Raw genomic sequence first — 25,115 nt, forward strand, 5'->3', positions numbered from 1 at the left:
ATAATACATTGTATCAACATAAATATGTAAAGTGTTTGGTTTTGTGACTTCTACTGATTATTTTAAATATTTGAGACTTTATATTTTTAAAAATATTTCTAAATATGTAAAAATAAACATGTCAAAACATTTAAAAATATTGATTTGGAAGTTAATAGTCCATTTTGTGGGGCAAAATTTATGCTGTGAAAATTAACATAGTTCCTTGCTTGATTTGTCTTCAGAAGGATCCCAAGGTTAATCCCAAATAAATTATTTTGTCAGATCAGAAAATTATTTAGAAAATTATTTGTAAAATGTCCCTCTTTATGGGCTTTAGTGAAAAATTATTAATTTTCATCAGAGCCAACTTGCTTGGATAAACATACTGTAGAAAAGCTACTGCATGTTGCAAGAAATGTTTAGGCATACTGGGGCATAGATTAGATTTTGATATTGAGCGTCATTAATATTTAACCTTTTGGTAGAACTCAAAAGTAAGAATAGATAGTAAAATATTTTATTTGAAAGTACAAGCAGGAATGGAGTAGTGATTTCAAATCAATTATTATGTGATAAATGGAGTGTCAAAGTGTACCCAAAGTGTGCTGCATTATGTATCAATTATGGCTTAGGAGTAGTCTTCAAAGGCAGTCTTGATACAGCACATTGTAGTAGTCTGTCCTGAAAGTAATGAGCCAGGTTGATATAGTAATTAAGGCATCAAACTAGAATCTATCAGATCATGTATTGTAGTCCCGCCTTGGGCACAAAGCTGACCAGGTAATCTTGGATCAACCACTTTCTCTCAGCCCTAGGAAAGAGGCAATGGCAAGCCACTTCTGAAAAAACCTTGCCAAGAAAACTACAGGGATTTGTCCAGGCAGTCTCCAAGAATCAGACACAATTGCTTGCACTTCATGCTTCAGGTAGAGTCAAACTGGGCAAAGCTTTCCCGCCCATGACCCCCACTTGCCTAATTGGGAAGACTGCCCCAAGTTGGTGCTGCCCTTTCCAGAGGAGTGCTGCCCTGTCTAAAGTAATAATCAGAAACAAACAATAGCCAAATGGTTTCTGAATAACCAGCAGTTCTTGTCCTGTAAGATGCTGTTTGCAGATACAGCACCAGTTTTAAGGAGTTTCTTTTTCAAACTATTTAATAGAAGACATCTGTAATTCAAGAATCGAGTGATAGAATTTATCTTTATTCCTCCTGTGAGACAGAATCCTCTTTAATTTTCCTGTTATCTGACTTTTTAATCTTCAGGTATAATGTACATATATTAACATATTAAATTACTAAATTAAATTAGATTGTTAGCAAAATTCAGATCAGCTCTCTCACTATTAGGGGTGGGCAACACAAGTAGTTCTTCCCTATTATAGCAACCCATGGAAATAATTTTTGCTTGGGAATGAAAGAACATGGTTTCTAAATCTCCCACTGGGCTTAAAATTCTCAGATAACTTTTTCAGATATTTCAAAAGGTTTGTCTGATTGCCCTGGCCTCATAGGTACTGCTGAATGGGCAGAGAGAAGCTGTGGTCAGCTTGCTGCCATTTGGAGGGCAAAGATCCCACAATGATATCTTAAGCTCTTTTCATTACACAGCTCAATTACAGCAAGACTCTACATGAGCTGTCTTTGAAGAATACCTGAAAACCAATGTTGGTGCAAAAATGCAGCAGCCTTGCTTGTGTTTACCACTAGGAATATATTAAAAAGTAGCTTAAGGACTTAAACTGGTTATCAGTCTTGATTCTCCATAATGGCTGAAACACTGAGAAACTGAGTCTCTTGTAACATCTTGTCTCAAATACATATCATTATTCTGTTAATACGGACACTTTATTGTTATATGCTAAGCACATTTTAGATTTTAGTACAAATATTTCAAATATTATTACCAAGAATTCAAGTAGTCCTCAACTTACAACAGTTCATTTAATGAACATCTGAAGTTACAATGACATTGAAAAGTGTGATTTATTATCATTTTTCACACTTACGATCCCAGCAATATCCCCAGGGTCACATGATCAAATTCAGCCACTTGACAACTGACTCATGTTTATGATGTATTGTGAGGTCCTGGGGGGTCACCTTTTGTGATCTTTTGACAAGCAAAGTCAATAGAGAAGCCAGATTCACTTAACCACCATACTACTAGCTTAGCAACTGCAGTGATTCACTTAATAATTTGGCAAGACAGGCTTTAAAATGCAGTAAACTCACTTAACAAATGTCTCGACAACAGAAATTTTGGGCTCCACTGTGGTTATAAGTCAAGGACTACCTGTATTTAAATCAGTCATCACTCTGGACATTTTAACTGTAATTTTTGTGGTTGTTTTATTGTGCTTATTAATAAAGGAAAACATTTGTAGCTCAAGGTTGAAATAAGGGATCCTCCTGAGCTTAGTTGTTTTCTTGCAAATGTTTGATTACCCAATGATGTTACCTAGTTTGAATAATGAAATGTCTGCAATAAAACAACCAAGCCCTGAGAGCAGCAATGGCCAGTTATTGTGCTTATTGTATAAGTAATCATATGTTTGAGTGATTTGGTGGCACATGAATCCAGCATAGACTGTCCATGATAACATAGCTTCTTCATCCACTATGGCCTTTAAGGGACTAAGTATAAGTGTGTATATGAATAAAAATATATTAGTATAGATGCTAAGAGTGGACACCAACTTGATGGAACATTACCAGTGTATACACACACACACACACACACACACACACACAAACACACACCAGGATGTCAGAGTAGTTAAGATGCTGAACTAGGAGTTGACAGACCCAAGTTCTAATTCTCTTTTAGGCAGTAAAGTTGTCTGGGTGACTTTAGCTCAATTATTATCTCTTATACTAGATTGAAAGCATGAAAAACATTTAAGCACTAACCTACAGCATGATAGATTACGATCCATAACTTTCAATGAAGCAATTTTTAGCCTGCAGTCAATTGGTTTGGGCTGATCACCTCTCTCACACACATTTACACTTATATTCACAGTGCAGTTTCTGATCACAAAAAGGCTGCCTACACTATATAGTCCAGGTCAAACAGAAAAGACTGTTGTTTTACTTTGGCAGACAAACCAATTAACCAAAGGCAATAAAGCTTAAGCCCAGAATAAAACTTGGCTGTTGTTTTTTATTAATCAGTGGTTTTAAGATTGAAAGGCACAATAGTATAACAGGTCTACTATATACACAGCTGCTTCCTCCTTTTTCTAATATATTTCATATCAGATGGCCTTGCCAGCCAACCTGCATTTGAAGCTAACAAATATATTGTGTTTTTCAGAATGAATATATTACTGCTGCCTAGGAGTAGTAGGGATGTGAACAAATGGTGTAGGCAGCAAGCAGCTGAATTCAGTCAGTGAGTCTTTTAAATAGTGATGCCATTCAGATTTGTTAAATGGTAATACTGCATCTCTAAACTCCAGATTTTCATTAGATTGTAAATTCCCAGAGAACTTCCTTTCTATATCCCTGTACTCAAAACACCCACAAGTTGGTCCTGATAATATAATTATGAATGATTAATGAAGTAACAGAACCCTAATAAACAAAAATATTTTAATCAGTTGAAAATTCTGTGAAGGTGCCTTCAATTAAGGAATGTCCTAAATTCCCTTAGGAATAGGAATATGTGCATGTTCATTTTTACAACGAGAAGTATGCTGTGTTCTTCTCTCCTTTGTGTCATCTCTGAAGTCAATCAAACTTTCAGCTCAGTTTTGCATAGACAGCTGCACAGTCAGTCTTAGGTAGGTGAGGTTTTTCCTTTAAATAAAGATTTATGTATTTTAACATTTAACAAAAACCATTTGATCAAGAAATCTTTCTTGAAATAAAAGATAGCTCTATACCTGCATAGAGATCTTAAAATCCATTACTATATTCCTTTTATCCATATCATATTTACCTGAAAGGAATAGTAGTTTCCCATCTCTTGCCAAGTAATTTATCTATAAAATAGTGAAGTCAGCAGATTCACTAAAAATATCATAACGAAGAAAGATGCTGTTTTCTATCTGGTCTTCCTTAAATTCAGAATCATCTTCCTTTTAGATAAATATGTATATAAACAATTGTCATGCTCTATAAAAATCACACTTTCAAATGTGATAGCTTTTTTGAGACTAGTTGAAATTGGACTGCCACTGAAAGAAAAACAAGCTTTGTTTTTGAATGGGAGACCACCTGGAAATTCAAATATTTTTTGTTAGAATCAAAAGTGAAAAGAAACAAACAAAAAGCTTACGAAGAAGGCAACAGAAACCCTTGCTATTCTATTATCAAAGAAGCTGCATAGATACAGTCAACAAGAATCAAACCTACTTGAAATTATGTATACCCTATCATTACTCATTCTTTCATTTCTTAATTCCTTCCTTCCTTCCTTCCTTCCTTTGTTCATTGTTCATTCATTTATAGTATATTGTGGTACGGTGGTTAGAGTGCTGTAATGCAGGCCATTTCTGCTGACTACTGGCTGCCTGCAATTTGGCAGTTCAAATCCCACCAGGCTCAAGGTTGACTCAGCCTTCCATCCTTCCAAGATGGATAAAATGAGGACCCAAATTGTTGGGGGCAATATGCTGACTCCGTAAATCGCTTAGAGAGGGCTGTAAAGCACTGTAAAGCAGTATATAAGTCTAAGTGCTATTGCTATTGTGCATAAGAAGTTTTATTTCCTGGAACCCCAAAAATCACCAGCTAGAACCTGGTACAAAAGTGGAAGACTTCTGAACACAGGATTTTCCTCAGAACCTTGCTGCCAAATATATATTCCAACCCATTCACATAAAAATCCATTCTTATTTCTCCCAAGCTCTCCTTAAATCAATAGTACAAATCCATAAACAAATAGCAGTGACAAATTCAGAGTCAGAAATACTTGTAAAGTATGCAAATATATGGCAAATCATACAGTGAGCTGAAGGATCTTGCTGAGACTTCGAATGGATGGAACATGCTTCCCTGGAATCATTTAGTAACACATCCCATATTTAGCATATTGCATAAATATTTAAAAATAAAATAGATGAATGATTTTGTATTACCTAATTCCAGTCACATCATGTACAAACTGGCAAACTACTTTTTATCTTGTTGTCTTATGGTAGGACAGATAAAAGAAAAGTAACAAAAAAGAGAGCTGATCCATCTACAATATCTGAAATTGACACAAAGGTCAAACCAAACAAGGAATTAAAAAGAAAACAGTAAATGACGAGGAGGGGTTGCAGCAGACAAAAAAAAATGATGAAGTTGGAAAAACAAACTGTTATAGTTATGGAATAGTTTTACAATTTACAATCTACAATATTGGGCATTCTACAGTGTGAGACCATCATATATAATTTTCAAATCCTCATTTTATAGCCCCCGAGAACATGCAATATTGCTAAAATATTAAAATGAAATGAACAACTTTAAGTATGTTTTGCAAAGAATTGCCATAGTAAGTTACACATCTGTGAAGCAAAACATGTCCACTTGAAACCTTAAAGCCTATTTCTTTCCCTAATCCATAAAAAATTCCACAAAATTTTCCAGGTAACCAGTTATATCAGTTATACCAGTTATATCACTGCATTTTTGGACATAACCCCACATCCCCCATCTATATGCATGTATCAAGGTAATGTGTGGTTGCTAAATCTTAGTTGAATTTATAAGATAAATAGAATAGATATCTCTATTTCTAGTGGAAAGACCTGTGATACCTTAAGGTCTTTAAAACAGAGCTGTTCTTGTTTTTGACCAGAGAAAAGACAGGATAGCTCCTTGTTTATTTAGCACTTGAATTGCCCAACTACTGAATGGCAGGAGAAGTTTCATGTCTTCCTTGGTGCAAGGCAGTGCAGAAGCACTGTTAAATGTGCTAAAACACGTTACCATGTCTTCTCCAAATACAAGTCAAATAAACCTGCAGAGATGTGAGTGCAGTGGCAGTTAGAACTCTAGGCTGACAATCAGCTAGCCTGTGTTCATGACCCAAATGCTGCTTTGTGGTGGGATGAACTCCCATCATTCTCTCCAGCTCCTGCCCACCTAACAGTTTAAAAGTAAGTAATTTCAAGTAGATAAATGGATACCATTTTTCTGGTCAATTAATATACCCAGGCATATTAATGGGCAACAGTGATGTCACTGTCTAATCCAGGGGTATCAAACTCAAGGCCCGTGGGCCACAGGGAACTTCGGTCTGACCCACGGGCCACTCTGGAAACCATGAAGGATTGGCCTGCGGTGCCTCTTTCAGCAAAAATGGAGCTTGGGAGAGCTGCATGCAGCCTTGCCAAACTTTGTTTTTGCTGGCAGAACGTTGCAGGAGACCATTGCAGCCAAAAACGGAGCTCTGGAGTCCATTTTCACTGGCAGAACACTCGGGCCTCCACAAGCGCCCCCAACATGAGTGACTTCGAGCTGGCCACACCCACCACAGCCACCCCACTCCAGACTCTGAGGTCAAACACAACCCTGATGCAATCCACAATGAAATTGAGTTTCATACCCCGGTCTAATCCTTTCAACCCAAAGTGACTTAGCGTTTCCGACATGATAGCAGGAGCAACCTACAAAAAAGCACTGAATGACAGCAACATAGAGACAAGGCAAAGGCCATTCCCACAGTCCAAAGGAGATGATCTGACAGGTTCTCCATTTCTTTATAGCTAGGGTTTCCAAATGTGTTAGACTGAATAGAATTTATCACAACTGTAACACATTATTTCAGCTGGCTAGAGTATGCATATGTTGTAGCCTAACATGTCAGAGGATACAAAATCGGGCAAGACTGCTTTCCAATATACAATTGTAAACATTCTCACTATTACATCTCCTTCTCTTTCTTAGTTCAACCACGACATTGCTAATCAATCTAATCCTCTCAATATTAGGATTTGATATTTGGCAGAATTCAGTTTTTTAATTACTTGATAATCAATTCTCAAATCAGAGACTGCTAAGTTTCTCCAAAGCTGATTGCCAAGTAAGAAGTCTGTGTTCCACTTGCTACTACTAATAGCCAATGAATAATTAAAGTTTTAAGCTCATTTATTCTTGAACATATTCAATGATTATCAGAGGAACAAGTAATGTTTTATTGCTTGCCATTACTATGTCTTAACTAAATGTAGAGAAAAAAAGAGTGCTATCAACTTTTCATATCAGCTTTGCACAGTACATTACAAATCCTTTATAAAATGGTAATTTGGTTCATCTCTTTCACCACAGTTTATATGAGTTTATAACTCAGTGAATGTCTGTCATGCTGGTAAGATGCTATTACATAAAGCCATTCAGATTTGTATATGCAGAGACACAATTGTGTGTAAAAAATATGCCCTTTCTATTTTACTCTATGTATTCACAACTGGAAATTCACTTTAAATCAAGGTTTTATTACTAGTTCTGCTGCTGAATTCATATGGCCATTGAACAACATACACACTTTTGGACATAAAAGATAAAGAATAGCATGGAAAAATTAGTGTACAATATAATAAAGACAAAGTATAATATACATAAACAAACATGCCTGCATAAGAGACAAAATATTATACTTCAATCATCAATAATTTTTGTTACGTTAAGAAAATAAATTTTCAATACAACTTTCTTCCAATCTTCCAAATTCTAATCAAAATAATCTTAATGAATGAATGAATGAATAAATGAATGAATGAATGAATTCTTCATTGGCCAAGTGTGATTAGACAAACAAGGAATTTGTCTTGGTGCATGTGCTCTCAGTGTACATAAAGAGAAAAAATAAATTTGTCAAGAATCATAAGGTATAGCACTTAATGATTGTCATAGGGTTCAAATAAGCAATCAAATCATACTAGGAAACAGTTAATATAAATCATAAGGAAACAAGTAACGAAGTTACAGTCATACAGTCACAAGTGAGAGGAGATAGGTGATAGGAACAATGAGAAGATTAATAGTAATAGTTGTTGTGACTTGGAGGCTTGAGCCTGCTCTGTTAGAAGACACAGACTTGAGCAATGAGCAAGAGGAGGATTTGGCCTTGAGGTTTGAGCCTGCTTTGCAGGAGGACACAGACTTGAGCCATGAGGAAGAGGAGGATTTGGCTCTGAGGTTTGAGCCTGCTTTGCTGGAGGACACAGACTTGAGCCATGAGGAAGAGGAAGTTCCTCCCTGGTTGTGCCTCAGGTGTCGGCAGATAATCAGGAGAGCGTAGCAGAGCCTCTGGTTGAGGATCAAACTGAGGAATGTTGGTTTGATGCGAGGCAAAGACGCAGGCATAGGCGTGAGATGCAATGTAGAAGGAAAGGACAAATCAGGGACTGAGATGAGAGACTGACACGCCCCTCAGGGAATAAAAGTGGGCATGTTAGCTCTGGATTATTGTTCGGGACAATTTGTTAATTTGGGATAGAAGCTTCGACAAATTCAAGTCCTCACTGATTTAATTGCTGGTTTCGTGGTTTTAAGTTTTTGTCTGTAAGCAGGTACAAGGTGAATCATGCAGTGATCAAAGTGTCCCACAGCTGCTCATGGTAAAGCCGCTTTGTTATACATTATACATTGGCATGTTTATAGTAAAATATATTCCATACTTTCACTGACAACTTCACATATATTTTCTACTTACAGATCCTGGAATAAACAAAATGGATGAAAGCTGCTGCTCATTATAATATGGGGGCAAAAAATCCTCCCACCTTATAGTAAAACTAGTTTGATATTCCTGCAGTGAAGAAAGGGATGCAACAGAGCGAAGTATATCCCATTACCATTTAGGTATATTCTGACAAAGTGAACTAATAAAACAAAAATCCTGGAAGTGTATATGCATTAGTGCTTGTCACCATGGAGAATAGTTGCTATTCTGAAAAATGGTTCATGATTATGTCTTCAAAAATTTTAGCATCCAATATTTAAACACAGAACCTAAGGGCTACTTACATGCATAGAAGTAGAGAATAGAAAATAGAGATAGAAAAGTATGGACAACTGCAAACCCACCCAGGTTAAGAAGGACATTTCACCATCTTGACTTAGTGATGCTTACTTTATAGCATCCCTTAATTCTTCTCTAAAATTAACATATACACTTGAAAATATTTTATTTCACATTTTCCTTAAAAGATGTATTTATCCAGTTAGGGTTTTACCAAACAAGTTGAGTTGGAAAAGAAAAGGAGGGACAACCAATGTTTTCATACTTTTCTTCTCCAGCATAGTGTCCATGCAGCAGGGAACATCTCCATTGTATATTATGAGTTGACTTTCAGCAATGTTTTGACTTTGAATGATTTTATAAATCAATTTGTGAGAATTGAAGCAGGAGGGAATTAGGGGACAGAATGACTTCTTCAGACATCATCTTTCAGTTAAAGCATTTTTGTTCAAAAATTCTGTGTGTGTGTGTGTGTGTGTGTGTGTGTGCTGTGTAATTCTTGTTGCTTGCACTTGCAGACATCTCATAAATCTACATATATCCTCTTCTATTGGATTTTTTTTTCTAAATCTTTTTTATGAATCTGTTTTCTGAATTTGGATCTGTTAGGCAAAACTGAAGGAGTGCAAAGCCTAATGTTACAGCTTCTTTCAGCAAACAATTGCATTTAAATAAGCACATCAAGAAAATTGAACCTTAAACTCATTAATGCAACTAATTATTAATTTGAAAGCCAAGAATGTCCAAATCAGCAAATTCTGCTAGTGATCATTGCCTTCATCACAGTATTTTTTATTTTTATTTAAAATTGTTTAACAATGGCTTTTTAAAGGTAGTTGCCCTTTTTTGCTGCTTTAGTTTCTAGGAAAATGTTTATTACATATTCAGAGATACACATACATAGACACATATGCACACATACCTCTATTTTACTCATAGAACATTCAGCAGACACTGTAGGTGAACAAAAAATAAAATCATAAGATACAAATCAGTCTTTATATGTTCAGACACTAGTGTGTAGCAGAAATCCACATATTTAAGAACTATTTGTGATTTACTATTAAAATCCAACATATACTAACCTTTGTATTATATAAATAAACTGTCTCACTCATATTGAGCAGCAGAGAGAGAGAGAGAGAGGGAGTGTGTGTGTGTGTGTATTCCATATGATGGAATAAAAATTGTTGAACTATTATACTGTTTTAACATTACAATTCTGTTCTGTCTTAAAATACGTTGGCCTCATGCATCACGTTCCCCCACATCAAATTGTTGCCTCTTATTCCAAGGAATTCCTTGACAAATTTCATGTAGGGAATAATTTAGTGAAACAGTATGTCATAAACAAAATTATAATCTCGCTAAAGTAATTCCAGACATTATTATAGAAATATATCTTCATATGCACCTGGCAATAAATTAGGAAGTGAGGAAAGAAGAGAGAGAGAAAGAGACAGATTTTCTTTCTATTGTGTCTATGGGAGAATTATCACTGCCCAACCTTTAAATCCTGATTCCCTTGCACATAAATTTCCTATATATAATGTAGGTATCACTACTGAAAACTGGGATCTTCAGAATGCCGTTCTACCATCATCTTGGAAAGCCATAGCCACAGGAGTAAATATACTCATTTGAAAATGCATTGCAACATTGCATGCCTGAGCAATATTTTTAATTTTATTTCATTCCATTCATCCTTAGAAATGCCTAAGAAGTCTGATATGAGTTTCTAGGCAAGACTTCCCTCCACCTACTGTGTTTCTCATAAAATAAGGCCAGGTCTTATATTTTTTTGAGCCCTGAAAAAAACGGCTAGGCCATCTTTTCGGGAGTGACTTAACACCCCCCCTTGCATCTCTTCTAAGCACCCCATGGGCAGCCTCGCCACCAGCCACTCCTAATGGGTGATCATGGCGGAGAGCAGAGAGCTCCCTACTCCCGCCAAACACCTTTGCTGTAGACCCAAGACCTTCGGTGCCTGCTGCTGTTGCTTTCCTTTCTGCCCATGCCACTACCGCGTTTGGAGCTGCCGCTTCCATGTTTGGAGCACCTCTGCCGTTTGGAGCACCGCTGCCACGTTTGGAGCTGATGCTTCTGCGTTTGGAGCTGCCACTGTGTTTGGAGTACTGCCGCCATTTGGAGTGCATTTGGAGCAGCGGCAGCACTCCAACAGCGGTGGTGCTCCAAACACAGAAGCAGCAGCTCCAAACGCAGTGGTGCTCCTCCAAATGCAGCAACAGCTCCAAATGCAGAAATGGCAGTTCCAAATGGCAGCAGTGCTCCAAATAGCGGCGGCGCTCCAAACCTGAAAGTGGCAACTCCAAACGCAGCGACAGTGCTCCAAACGCAGCGGGAGCTGCAAATGTGGAAGCAACAGCTCCAAATGCAGAAGCGGCAGCTCTAAATGGCGGCAGTGCTCCAAACAGTGGCAATGTTCCAAACATGGAAGTGGCAGCTCCAAACACAGTGGCGACATGGGCAGAAGGGAAATCAACAGCAGCAGGCACTGAAGGTCTCCAGTCTGCAGCAAAGGTGCTTGCTTGGCAGGAGTAGGGAGCTCTCCATGCTCCGCCATGATCACCCATTAGGAGCAGCTGGTGGTGAGGAATGGCTGCCCACGGGGCGCTCCTAATGGCAAGTCCCCCCACCCTTCCTCCCATTTCACATGTTTTAAAATAGGCCTAAATTTGGGGGGAAGGGCTTAATTTCATTTTATGCCTAGAAAACATGCTAGGTCTTCCTATTGGGGGAGGCCGTATTGTTGGAGAAACACGGCATTTATAAAGCTGAGATTTTAAAAAAAAACATTTTATAGTGCAACATCATCAGTGCCTCCAGCTTCTCTTGCAACTACTTCCAAGTACTCCCATTAGTAATTGCAGTATATGCTAATACATTTCAAAGAAAATATAGAACTATTGCACAACTCCTGAAACATCTTTTCAACACCATTGTGTCTTTCACAGCACACAAAAAGTGAACTGGCCTCCTGACGTGAGGTCATTAAACACAAAAGCAGTTTGGAAGAATACCTCATATAAGAAAGCCAAAAATGTAGCCAAACCAGAGTTCATAGGTTCTTCTATTGTTAAAAAGCTCTGCTGCATCTAAAGTGTTATGGTCAGAAAAGAAGCACTGAAGCAGAATTACTTTAGAACTATCACTTTTATGCAGATACAAGTATGCAACAGACATGACTAGAATTCAAATCTGAATTTCTTAACCCAATTTCCATCAGCTCTTTCTCATCAAGCAAGAGGCTTTGCTTTCAAATGAGAATTGGAAAATAGCTTGTATACGAAAAATGACAGAACTATATTTACAACTCAAAAGACTACAATGTAGTTATGCCTTTGAGACTCAAGCAGCATTTACTTTTTCTTTCTCTCTTCAGACAGGTACTTATTATGCCTTTCCTAATCAATCTCTTCCTCCCTCTGCCATCTCCTGCTCCCTTTAAATTGCCCTCCCCATATGCCCACTTTTTAAATACTCCTAACGCATTTCAGGATACACACTAGATAGTAGCAGTGGGATTTAGGCACCTGCAAGCTAACCAAAAAGGCTCCCCTGCCCTTATGGACAAAACTATCTTCCTAATTGCTCTCGATGATTATTCATTTTTAATTGCTTCCAATTGCAGGAAGCCACACAGGAAAGCAAGTTTCAGGCAGAATCCTCTGCAGTTATTAATCCCTGAACTTCCTCTCCTTGCAGGTCACGGTAGAGAATTCAGGGATGGCAGAATATATTTTTAGCATAAAAGATAAATTAATACTATTGATAATTATGTAAAAAAGTATTCACTTTTGAATAATTAAAATTCCACCATACAGCTTTTATCCTATAAATACCTGAAGTTTAGTCCATCATCAGTAGCACCCTTATAAACTTCCGATTTATGCTGATCGTACCATAAGCAATGATGCATTCCTATACTTCAGTAAAAAAACTAAAAATATATAGCACTGCTTTTTAAATTTTATATCTATTTGCTTTTTTGTTTTGTTTTACTTGTTTGCAAATCTCGGGCTTAACTAATGGCTAATTGACATTACTTGGTTTTATTACAAAGGGGCTCTCAAAATCTCCCTTTAATTACTAGTATCAGAAGGAATATCCTGAAGGATGAAAATGGACTTGAATGAAAGAAAAGGGCTTGATGGTCAATTTTCAAAGCCCAGCTCATATTGAGAGCATATGGTATGGGAAAGCGTTTTGACAGAAATAGTCCTTAGGCAGCATACATTTGTAAAACAGGAAACATGAAAGAGGAACTCAACTAGAAACTAGATTTTCCCCATCAATGTTTATTCAGTTGGTTGCCTGAATAAATCCTGAACCAGGATTACGCAACTCTCAGAAAGAGATGGGTGAAATAATATGAGTATATAAGTTAGCCCTTTGGAACAGCCTCTGCCCTAACATTCGAGGGAGCCCTACCTTCTTAGCCTTCCAGAGGGCTGTGAAGATGCCTATATCTTTCCTAAGCATTGGGCAAGGATGTGGGTTGAGCTGTGAGGACACTTGGTCTGACACCTGGGGAGAAAGATATTTGTTTTTAACCATGTCTTCATAGAATGTTGTGAGCCACATAATCATTATATGGGATAGGCAGCCATATATGCCCTATAAATAAATAAACAAATAAAATTACAATCTACTTATTAGTATAGTGAAAAGGATTATTCTCCTCTCCTGCCATATTATCATATTCCATTTTGTCATGTGTAGAATTAGAGTTGATAACAACATTTGGAGGCTTCTGAGAATTGTACTCAGGTCTTCTGGGGACACATTTGGTCCTGGCATCTCAGGTTATACCTCTCTGTCCTAAGTACATATGGCAATGCTTTTATGATATGCTTGTTTTACAAGTGGGCCCTCAAAATGATTCATACTCATGTGGAAATTCAGATAACTACCTTACATGAAATAAGTACTCAATCCATCTAAGTACTATCTGTTAAGGGGTTTCTTCAGGAATTCTGACTAGCAACCTTCCAATCAATAGAAGATCTCCAAGGCTGAGCCTGAAATCTTCTGCTTGAGAAGCAAATATTTTAACACCAAGGAAAAAAGCAGGCTGTTTCCTTTCTCTGTGACTATCAAAAGCCTGTACCATTTGAAGATGTGTAACAACAGATTAGGAGTAAGATCATCATGGGGAATATCTATGGGGTTACTAGAAATTGAAAACAACTTCATGGCACATAAACCATCAATGATTTTTTTTAAAAAAACACGCATACCTTTTTTCATTCTGAGAGAAGGAAATGTAAGAAATGTTATAATGATGAGTGTATTCTATATATGTACGTTTTTGACAGGAGAGCATATTTTTCAGCATAGCATATTGTACATCTCAACATTATATTTTCATCCTTTGGGACAATTCAACCAAGAGTCTACCATGACACTACACACAAAACCTATCCTAAGCCAGATTAATAGAATACCACACTGATATAGATAGTCAAAAGCTACCATAAGTACTGACAAACTTATGGTTTACCTCCATCTGTAGATGCATAGCTATTGTAATTTCCAGTCTTCCCAACCCATTGATTGTTAATAAAGTAAATTAACACTACTGACATCTGTAGCTGCAATATCTCTAGAAGGCAGCAGAATGAGAAAAAATGAAGTACAATGTTCTATTAAACGCTGCAGATTTACAATAAAAGAAATAATTTGACTTACCTGAATGGCTTCTGTGATATGATGAGGCCAGTGTCAGTCTTCCCCAAAGCATTATAAGGCAGAGAGAGAGCACCAATACTCCTTTGCTCAAACTTTGGACGTTCCTTTCACTCATTCTGCCATGCAAAAAAAAGGAAATAAATTAAAATGCCTTATATTGGGGATAGAGAACTTTGGGTCAGATAGTAGGAAAAGAAGATGCACAGTTATAAGATTTGATCAGACTGTTCTTTCTACAAACAATGAAATTATATTTCAGCATTTCTATGTTACAATCTTTCCTAATGACAAGTTACAAATATGTTATCCTAATATAACTTTTTGCCTGTGAAATAACTTCTGAATCAGCAAGAAATCCCACTGGCAGGATGCATATTTTTAGAACACCAAGTCCTTCAATGATTTGTATAAAAAACTTTTTACATGCTTGTGCTAGTGAAAAATAAAACAGTCCTCTAAACAGAATTCTAACAATAGGAACATGAGGAATATCCAAGTTCACATTTTTCTAAGGAAAAGTTTTATTCCCATTATATGTCTGCATACGCACATTCAAACATAGATATGGAACAGCTCAGTGATTTAGAGACATGGTGCAACTTCAACTTTACTTCTCTTGCTTCTAATCATACACTTAGATTGATTAAAGCCAAATTGAATGACAGCCATCTCTGAGAAAATACAGATAGTAGCTTCACTATATGCAGCACAAAATGTCACCATATCATTCTCACAAAGGAGGGTATAACTTTAAAAAGACAGAAATCCATTTATTAATGTGAAAGCATTATATTATATTTATAAAATGCTTAAAATAAATAAAAATAGACATAAGAGGAAACCATTTAAACATTAAGTAATAAGAGTGTATGAACTTTACAGAAAAAAGCTGTTTCATGCTGAAGACTAATTAGAATTTGGATTTTTTCTAATCTTGTCTAACCCCTACGCTTATTGCCCTTGGACCTATGAAGTACTCTCTGTCAAGAAAAGAAAGCAAAATTCATTTGGGCAATGTGAAACAGTTGAATGCAATAATGATATGGTACTTCTGCAACTGTATCTAATTTAGAAAATAAGACATTAGATGATCTGGAGTGGTCCTGAATATTAAATGTTCTGTGGGCCATGCAATTCATACATTTCCACTGCAAACTATAACTTCATATAGTCCACAAATAACAATGGCTGAAATGACCCCAAACCTGATACAACATACTATAGTTCTGTTACAGTTGTATCTCCATAATGGCCTATCCAAGAACACTAAAAACGTCGTTCTATTTATAACTTTCTAAGCATGGCTTGGGGAAAGGGAACATATTTATTCTGAGTAATAGTAGGGTCTTTAGTATTCCAATTCCAAATAACAGCTTATCAGAACTTTTATTTTTCTGCATTTCAAGAGTCAGTCTCACTCTCAGTGGGAAAAGAGAGCAAATTGGCTTTGTATAAAAAAATAAGCACTGAAATTCATTTATTTTTGATAGGTAGGTAGGCAGGTAGGTAGGTTGGTAGATAGGTAGGTAGGTAGACAGGCAGGCAGACAGGCAGGCAGGCAGGCAGGCAGGAAGAATAAATATATGCAACCCAGCCTAGACTACCTCAGCAAAGATACAGGGATGAGATAACTACAGTTGACTATTTCACAATCCTGCCTCTTCCATTAATTACAGAATTACAAAATAACAGTGGAAGGAACCTTGGAGGTCTTTTAGTCTTACCCACTATTCAAGGAGAAGATCCTATACCATTCCAGATAAGTGACTGTCCAATTTCTTCTTAAAAACCTCCAGTGGTGGAACATTCACAACTATTTCCCATTTCTTTCTATGGTCAAGATTCATTCAATTCTCCCATTTTTGTGTCACGCATTTCCCACCACTACAAATCCCATAACTAGATAAGTGTTTAAGCAACTGCTATACTTACCTCCTATTGGGACTTTACAGCTACTGTCTGTGCATTGGCCAATCTCAGGTAGACTTGGTGTTTGAAAAGAAGGGGAAACATTAGGGCATCTAAAAATGAAAAAAGCATCAGTTTACATTTTTTTCATTGGAGAACTGAAAAGTAATTTACAAATATTGAAAGCCTTAAACTATCTTATAAACTTTTTCATAAAATATTGCAGGCCAGATTTCTATATATGTATCAATTTTTACTTTATGTTCCTTCTTCTCTTTCCCCAACCCAATACTCCATCCACCACCTATTCTTTTATTCAGCCATCCTTATATCAAGTTCATGGCAAACAAATCCATGCTTACTTTATGTATATGTTGAAGAAGGTTTATGAGTGATATTATTTTGCATAAAATATTTCTGTTTTACACTTCTGCCAATAGGAAACAATGGTATTTCTGTTTGCCTGTGGAAATGTATGTACTTTAAACAACTGATTTCCAATGAAGTTAACCAAGTTTACTGAATAACCTATTGGTAGAAAAATCAATTGAGTTGTTCCCAAACATACTAGGGAGAAACTGACTAGAAAGTTAGGTCAGATAAGTTTTAAAGGTGTGGCTAGAGAACTATCTATCTCTAAAGCCAGATCAAAAGAACTCTCAATGACATAATCAAGAAAAGTCAGATGACACACACAAAAAAGAACAGTGGTAAATGAAAAACAGCTGGAGTCCTTTCCTAAAAAATAAATGAAAAACTGAAAACAGCAGTTAGGGCACAGTACATGAAGATTAGCTGCACCTACAAGATCTGTGTGCAATTATAGGCATGAGAATGGACTGTTTCAGTGAGTGAGAAATAGAATAATCAGTGAAATTAAAATATACAGACATTATGATACAATATGATAAAAGAAGCCTGAAGTTTTGCCATTATTTTTAGAAAACTTTGTGGAGAATTGAAATATATACATTAACTTGTATAAATTATACAGAAATAAATAAATGATACAGCTACTCCATTCTTGGTACTTTGAAACCTTGTGAAAGACAAGAATGGATCATTAATCTCTAGATTAAGAGAAAAAAGAAATTCATGAACAAGGAAGGAGTAAGTCCCTCTCTTATTAAAATAAGTGTAATTTCACCTGCAGAAAGAAATCATTCTTTCAGATGAGTTTGTCCAATGTCTAGAGGAATTACAGTGCTCTGTTCCTATCTGATACCACCCATAAAATCCATCAATTATAGAATATTCAGAAGTCAGTTTGGGATTTTATTTCAAATTCTTTTTAAATGATTTGAATACGTTTAAAAAGGCATTAGGAGAAAAAGTTTCCTATTTTATTTCCACATTTTAATATCTGTAGGTTGGCAAACAGAGCTGCTGTCTATGGCACTTGAGAAACAAGCCACAAGCCACTTATTTCCGTTTTTCAAATTGTGATCTTTAACTAAGAAATGACCAAGAAATGCAAAGAACAGCAAGCAGAGAAACAAACCTGTCCAATGCAAACACAATTTACCAGGGATGGGGGAAATGACAGCTTCACAATCTTGCATATTACCTGCTGGGATTTAGCAGAGTCTGAAGAACTACAGTAGCTATAAAATTTTAATGCCCAATTTGAATTTATTAACACTGAGACAGAAAGCAAGTGCATGTTGCTTGTAATGATATAGATTCCCAACTGGACACAGAGCCAACTCACAGCTCTTTCTGATCAAAACATGAACTGGGTTTCTCTAATGATTTATTTCTTTTTTAAAATAAGATATTTATTATGAACCTATTACTCTTTCTTGTTGGTTTCAGGGAACTTCTATGTGTCACAAAAAACTGCCTGAAAGGTTTCTGGATGCCAGTGCAATTGTTTTAGATGCACAGAACGACAACAAAAGAGAAAGGCTGCTAGGTTTGTGGATATACACCCTATTTTACGCTCCTGTTTTCCCATTAATTCCTGCTTACAGCAGACAAATATAGTTATATCAAGATACAAATGAAAGGTTTATTTTGAAAAGCATACTTTGCATCATTATTTATCTCCCAAATATAAACTAGCAATCCAAGAATTACAGGCTCTGACTCAGCATTTTAAGAAGACACTAAACAAGGGTGACATAGTAATTTGCTTGGTTAAAACATACAATATCTCTGTACAATTAAGGGGGGAACATTGTGAAGCTAATAAAATATAAGTCTTTTAGTGAATTATACCAATATGAAGCACAGTTGGGGAGCCCAATATTTTGGCATCACAATTTTTTCTTTCCCATCTCAGAATTTTCTTCACAGTAGGAATTCGTCTAGCAACAGGAAATTCTTTAGCAACAGAAATCTTTTCAAACATATCTGTGTGTGAGAGAGTATGTGTGTGCATGCATACGTGTGTGTATATGTGCATGAGCCCAGGACTAATGATTATATATATTATAGTCTGACTTATGGCTGGCATTCAAACTTTTGATCATTGCAACATTCTTGCAGCCATGTGATCGCAACCTGGGCACTTTATACCTGCATGTATTTATGAGGGTTGCAGTGTTCCTCATGACCACAATTTGTGACCTTCCACCTGGCTTCCAACAGGCAGAGTCAATGTGAAAGACATATTTGCTTCATAATTACAGGAAAAAAGTCATAAAATCAAGCACAATCACATGATGACCCACTTAATGACCGCATCGCATCAGACATTCTGGTCCCAATTGGGGTCATAAATTGAGGACTACCTGTATCACTTTAAGTTGATAACATAAAAAGGTTAATGTGACAAAAGCAAGCTAGAAGGTGGAACAAGGAAACATAAAATTAATATACCCGACATAGTGCAGAAATCTGGAGAATTTTTGAATGCATGAGGGTGAGATAGGTTCCACAAAGGAGGTATATCTGCACAACACAGACACTGATATTTAACATCTGTAATCAACAGCCCTCTCTTATACTATCCCAACAAAAAGCACATCCAAGGAAATGAGCTGGTTATCACAGGAGCTTTGGAAATCTCTGAGATGATTTCCTAGGCTTGAATGGAAGGAGAGAACTTTTAGCATCATACATTTGATTTATGTATGTTTATTTAGTCAGGTACTTAATGAGCAACATTATTTTACCCTTGTATTAGTGCTGGTACAATTTTACTGTTTCTATTGCTATTGTAACTGGTGTTTATCTGAATTATATTGTTAATTTTGTATTAATATTTTATTGCTATTTTAATTGAATTTTGGACAGCTGCTCCAACAATGTTAAGGTGGTAAAAATCCTATTGTTTTGAACCTTGCTGCTCTACGCCACTATTATAACTGTTTTCCCTAATGAAGTGTCTTAAGAGATATAAAACTTCAACTCCCACTGTGCTGAATTATGGCAACTGAAATTCAAGGAACCTGAAGTGCACCACACTGGGAAAGACTGTCAGTTTTAAGATCTTTTTCCTTTTTTATTTAGCCTACATTACCCAATGTCACTTCTGATTGTTCACTTCAAAAATACCTGCTGAAACCACAACAGACAAGCATATATGCATTGAAGCACTTAGATCTCTGTTTAAAAAGCATTAATACTATAGCGCCTGTGGAGTGCCATCTGGTGACCTTCTTTAAAAACCTGGGCCATTTTAGAGAAAGATGTATCAAAAATCATTTGGAGGGCTGCTGTAAAATGTTAGTAGAGCAACTCATGGATAAAAATCACCCAGATCCACTTGGAATTGGTTTCAAATTTTAATAAAGTTATAGAAAAAAAAGAAGCTGTCTGTACAGAAGTGATGAGGTGGTTGGGCAACATCTTATGTTATCATCTGGGAAGAATTTGAGCCTCTTATTCCTGAGAAAATGGCAGAGTTCTGAGCTCTATAGCCTGCAGACTAGACCTTCTCCCCACTTATTTGTACACCGAATAAGAATTATGGGGGAAGCATGGTGAACTGAAGACATCTCTGTGAAAGTGGAAATGAAGCCTAATTTTGATATATACGCTCCAATCTAATTGGAGTGCCAGCAATGTATCATCTTTTGCTGCAGTTCTAGCATTGAAGCTGAAATGAATCTTTTCTTTTCCTTCTTTCTTTTCCTTTTTAATGAAAGTAAAAAAGCTCATTGTTTTGTCAATATCTTAAAGCCTGTGCTGGAATTTTCATGGAAGGTATTGAAACAAAATATTGAGCTGAGCAAGGATTTTTTTCCATTGCAATTCATCCCAAATTATTGAAATATTTTGAAGCCCAATTTTTTTCATCTTCTTGTATAATTTCTCCCAAGCTGTTATATAATTATTAGTAAAATATTAATATTTTAGTAATAATGATACCTAAACATTTTAAAGATTTATGTTCTACTAGAATCCACAAATCTGTAGAGATTTCTTATTACGTTTTGGAGGGCATATGAAAACAGATCAGATCTGATTTGTGAAAATTAATTGATAGTGCTGACACTTCCACAAATTCCTCTTTCTTAATATAGTTATCTGAATGGGAAGTATTTGAGAAAACCAGAACTATATCATCTGCAAATAGATTCAAAAGATACATCTCATTACCCAATTTTATCCATTGAATCTGACTGTTGAGTCAAGGTACTATTGCCAGCTCTTCTATAGCTTAGTTGAATAATAAAGGTAACTTTTACCCAAAAAGTAAATGATTGTTAGTGACTTTTATTGTTTAAATGTTTCTTTCATGTGTTTTTATACATGAGTTTTAGAATTTGTAAAAACTGTATATTGTCTCAATATTTTTAGCAAAAAAGAGAGGGATATAAAATATTTATAGATTTTTTCAGATAAAAAGCAAAATTAATGACTAAATAAATAAAAAGGCAAAAGATGTACTAACTAATGCAGGTTAATTGATCCTCTGGGAAAGAGAATATCCCAGCATATAGATGATATCTTGATTAGACAAAGTCTGCTTTGAACTATCAATTTAAAGAGCCATACAACAACTCTCAGTATCAATTATACTTCTTGACATAGGCAGACAAATGAAAGAAATCTTGTTGACAGAGACCTTCAACAAAGCAAAGATGAACTGCAGGAATCCTATTTAGCCTATAAATTTTGAACAGGACCCTGATCAGCACCCCTAGGCACTCTCACCAATGGAAGATGATTAGCACATGCAGCACTGCCCTAAAGCACCCTAGGTTAATAAATGATTCAAGGAAAACTAAGTGATGGTGTAGGCAATTTGCAGAGGTCATGTAAGAAAGACTGCAAACCACTGTGACTTATCATGCATCGTTCTTCCTAGATATGTATTACTATTTTACTCAGCCAGTGTATTTTTGAAAGAGAGACATATTAAGTTCTTACATAAGGGTAATGAGTGGGGGGAAGAGACATAGGCTTTGGATCCCAAGAAGTCCTCCAAGACTTACAATATGTTTCTCAGAGCATTACTTATGTTAGATTATCCTAAAAATTTATTTGTCTCAAGTTGATCTTAAATGAAATTATCCCAAGATTTGCAAAAGGAAAGGAAATTGAAGATAAATAAAAAAGCAGTTATATTGAAATATAGCTCTCAACGTTACTTCCTGTAGATTGGCAGGAGATTCCAAGCACTTGAAGACATTCATTATTCAAAGTACTATTAGATACAGTTATATTTATTAAATTATTTTTATATAATAAATGTTCGTTGATGGAATAATCTGAAATTTCATAAAGGGATCGATGAGCTGAACAGTTTGGGGACCCATTTCAGCAGGGTTGTTCTGACAAAATTTTAAGTCTTAAATTTTGAATCTTAATTTTAAGGCAATGCTGCTGGTAAACTTATTCTATATGTTTATTAGATTTCTATTCCACATTGCATTCATGTATTTTAAAGAGTTTTTATGAGGTTCTCCATTCTATCCCCGCAATAACCCTTTGAGGTGTGTTAGGCTTAGAGAGTATAATTCCTTCAAGTCACCTCCTGTGCTTTTATACTTATGAATAGTCTCCACAGCCTAATCCTTCAGCATTGTTGTGAACAAATTATTTTACTGGCATACACAAATTCATGCAAGTAATCTGGTTGATGTTCTTGAAATGTAACCATAAAATTCACTGATTCTTTTGCTTTGTGAATAATCTTGAGAAAAGTATTCTACACTCATTGTTACATCACAAGAATTAGCACAGTGCTTCTTTCTATGTTGCTTTTACCACAAACAAGGGTACCGTAAGAGCCTTCTGGACTAATTCTAGCAGGTTACTTTTGTTTCTTAAGACTGGCTAAAATCAATTACACGAATGTACCTTCATAAGCTCAAAAAATCAAAAGACCTTGGTCCAATTGAATGGATGATACTATATCTCATCAGTAACTAATTTGATACAATCAGAACCATCTGTCTAAATAGACAGCTTAAAATATGTATTCCTGTAATTTGTGCTGCCCTATAAAGGAAATTTGAAGAAGATATTTATCATAATCTTAGTTTTAAGTTGGATATGAAACAAAGGAATAATACAAGCAAATACTGTCTCCTGTAAAATGCAAACGTAATAGCACTCAGCACTATTACATATCACATCACCACATCTAGATTTCAGAGTACAGCCTTTGATTAAAATTATCAAAGGAAATTGCTTTCAGCCAAATTTTGTCTTCAGCATTTTATTATTCCATATGTCCTATCATGCCTGGTCTGTATAACTTCTCTGGTTGTGCTAATTTGTTGTTCAAAAAAATTAGCATACATAAAGCTAAACACACTTGCTCAGAATTTTAAGTAATAATTAATATATTGTCAGAATTTGTACAATCCCTTGAAGTTTTTGCATATCACTGATATGGCTCCAAGAAGAGGGTATATATAAACAAACCAGCACCAGAAATAATTCCGAAATGGATGATGTATAAATGGATGCATGCAATACTTGGAGCTATTTGAAATGAATTAAGCATTCATAACATTATGCTATTTATAATACTGATAACCAAGCAGACAAAACTTATTTTGAATTTTTTCTTGAAAGAGATAATGATAACAGTATTTAGAAGTTTTTCAAATGTGGATTTGCAAATTCATGTATAGTAGCAAATCAATGACTTATAAGAAGTTCCATAGCTGAATCAAGTTCATTCAGTTTCATACCTCTCTTTTATTTCACAGTAAATGGGCGTTGGTTCTTACCTGACACGCCATTTCTCTTCGAGCTGCGAGGATCATCCAGAGAGTGGGAGGTGCTTCAGTCCGTGTTGATTGTAGGCTGAGCTTAATTACTGAGGAACACCCCTCCCTCCATCACGTGGCTTCATCAAGGCGTTCCCCAGTTTATGCGAAGTCGAGAGGGAAGAGAAATCCGTGCTCTCATCTTACTAGACTTAAGGATTCATTGGCCGAAACAAGACCCCACCAGACGGGAAGAATAAGGGTGGGGCTGGATGATCCTCGCAGCTCGAAGAGAAATGGCGTGTCAGGTAAGAACCAACACCCATTGAGCTGCTCGGATCATCCAGAGAGTGGGACATACCAAAGCTTGGCTGTCCTACGGGAGGGACCCCGTCTGGCTCGGGAGCCTCTCTGGGTCCTTGAGGACCCGCTGTAGGACACGTCTGCCAAACGAGGCCTTAGCTGAGGCAAATATGTCAATCTTGGAATGCCTAATGAAGGGAGACGGAGGAGTCCAGGTGGAGGCCTGGCAATTATCAGTGATTGGGGCCTGAGTGACCCAAGTTACCGGTGTATCCGCATCTCTGGTGGGATGCGCTGTAATTTCACTAGTACTGGCAAGCCTGTGACAAGCGAGATCTGGAGATAGTAGCTCTGATCCAGGGGCCGAAGGTTGGAGGGGACACTTCGTAGCCCAATGTCTTGGGTTGAAAGGAAAGGAATAGGGATTCAGACCTCCTGAAGGGCTTGGTGCGTGTAAAGTAGATGCGAAGGGCACGTTAAAGGCATCTCTCTCTCACATGAGGGTTTGGGCAGAGGTTTGGGAGAATGAGCTCCCCTGCCTTGTGAAAGGCTGGGTTGACCTTGGGCAATAAGGCAGAGTCGGGCTGGAGAACCACCCGGACGGTGAGAAAGATGCAGAGGTCCTTTCTTACCAGCGATGCTGCAATTTCCGATATTCAACGAGCCGATGCAATGGCCACCAGGAACAGAACCCTGAATGTTAAGAGCTGGAGGGAGGATTCCCTGAGAGGCTCTAAGAGGTGCTCAGTGAGGGGCACAAGGACCCTATTAAGGTCCCAGGCAGGGTATCAGTGAAAAGTTGGAGGACACAAGTTAGTGGGTTGTCTGAGGGATGCCTTAATACAAGGGCTGACCTGGGATAGGTGACACCGCTTGCCGAGTTATTTCGGGTGACCTCATGGGTTCGGTTAGTGGAGGGCCATCTGGAAACTAAGATGGGATCAATAACTTGATCAGGGAACTTCTCGTTCCTTTTGTTTGTTTGTGTTTAAACGGTTCTGCTCAAGTTCTAGACGGCTAGCTAGAGCCAGTGGAATCCGGATGCAGAAGGGGCCCCTGAAAAGGGGAGATCCCCCGTGGGGGGATTTTCCAGAGAGGAGCTACCGATAGGTTGTGGAGGACCGCCAACCAAGGG

General features: G+C 36.9%; 1 protein-coding gene across 2 annotated transcripts in view; it reads right to left on the reverse strand.

Annotated features, from left to right (window-relative positions):
* The window catches only part of TAFA3 (TAFA chemokine like family member 3), a 99,807-nt gene that overhangs the window by 43,135 nt on the left and 31,557 nt on the right, over positions 1-25,115 (reverse strand). For both annotated transcript variants that reach the window (XM_026713045.2, XM_087929321.1), the window contains exons 2-3: positions 16,587-16,675; positions 14,655-14,770 (exon numbers count right to left, since the gene is read on the reverse strand). In XM_026713045.2, the coding sequence (XP_026568830.1) occupies positions 14,655-14,769 (115 nt within the window). In that variant the 5' untranslated portion in view covers position 14,770; positions 16,587-16,675. The remainder of the gene's footprint in view (positions 1-14,654; positions 14,771-16,586; positions 16,676-25,115) is intronic.

The sequence above is a fragment of the Pseudonaja textilis genome, chromosome 3, assembly GCF_049901715.1.
Source record: "Pseudonaja textilis isolate UNSWEBS1 chromosome 3, rPseTex1.2, whole genome shotgun sequence".
Lineage (NCBI taxonomy): Eukaryota > Metazoa > Chordata > Lepidosauria > Squamata > Elapidae > Pseudonaja > Pseudonaja textilis.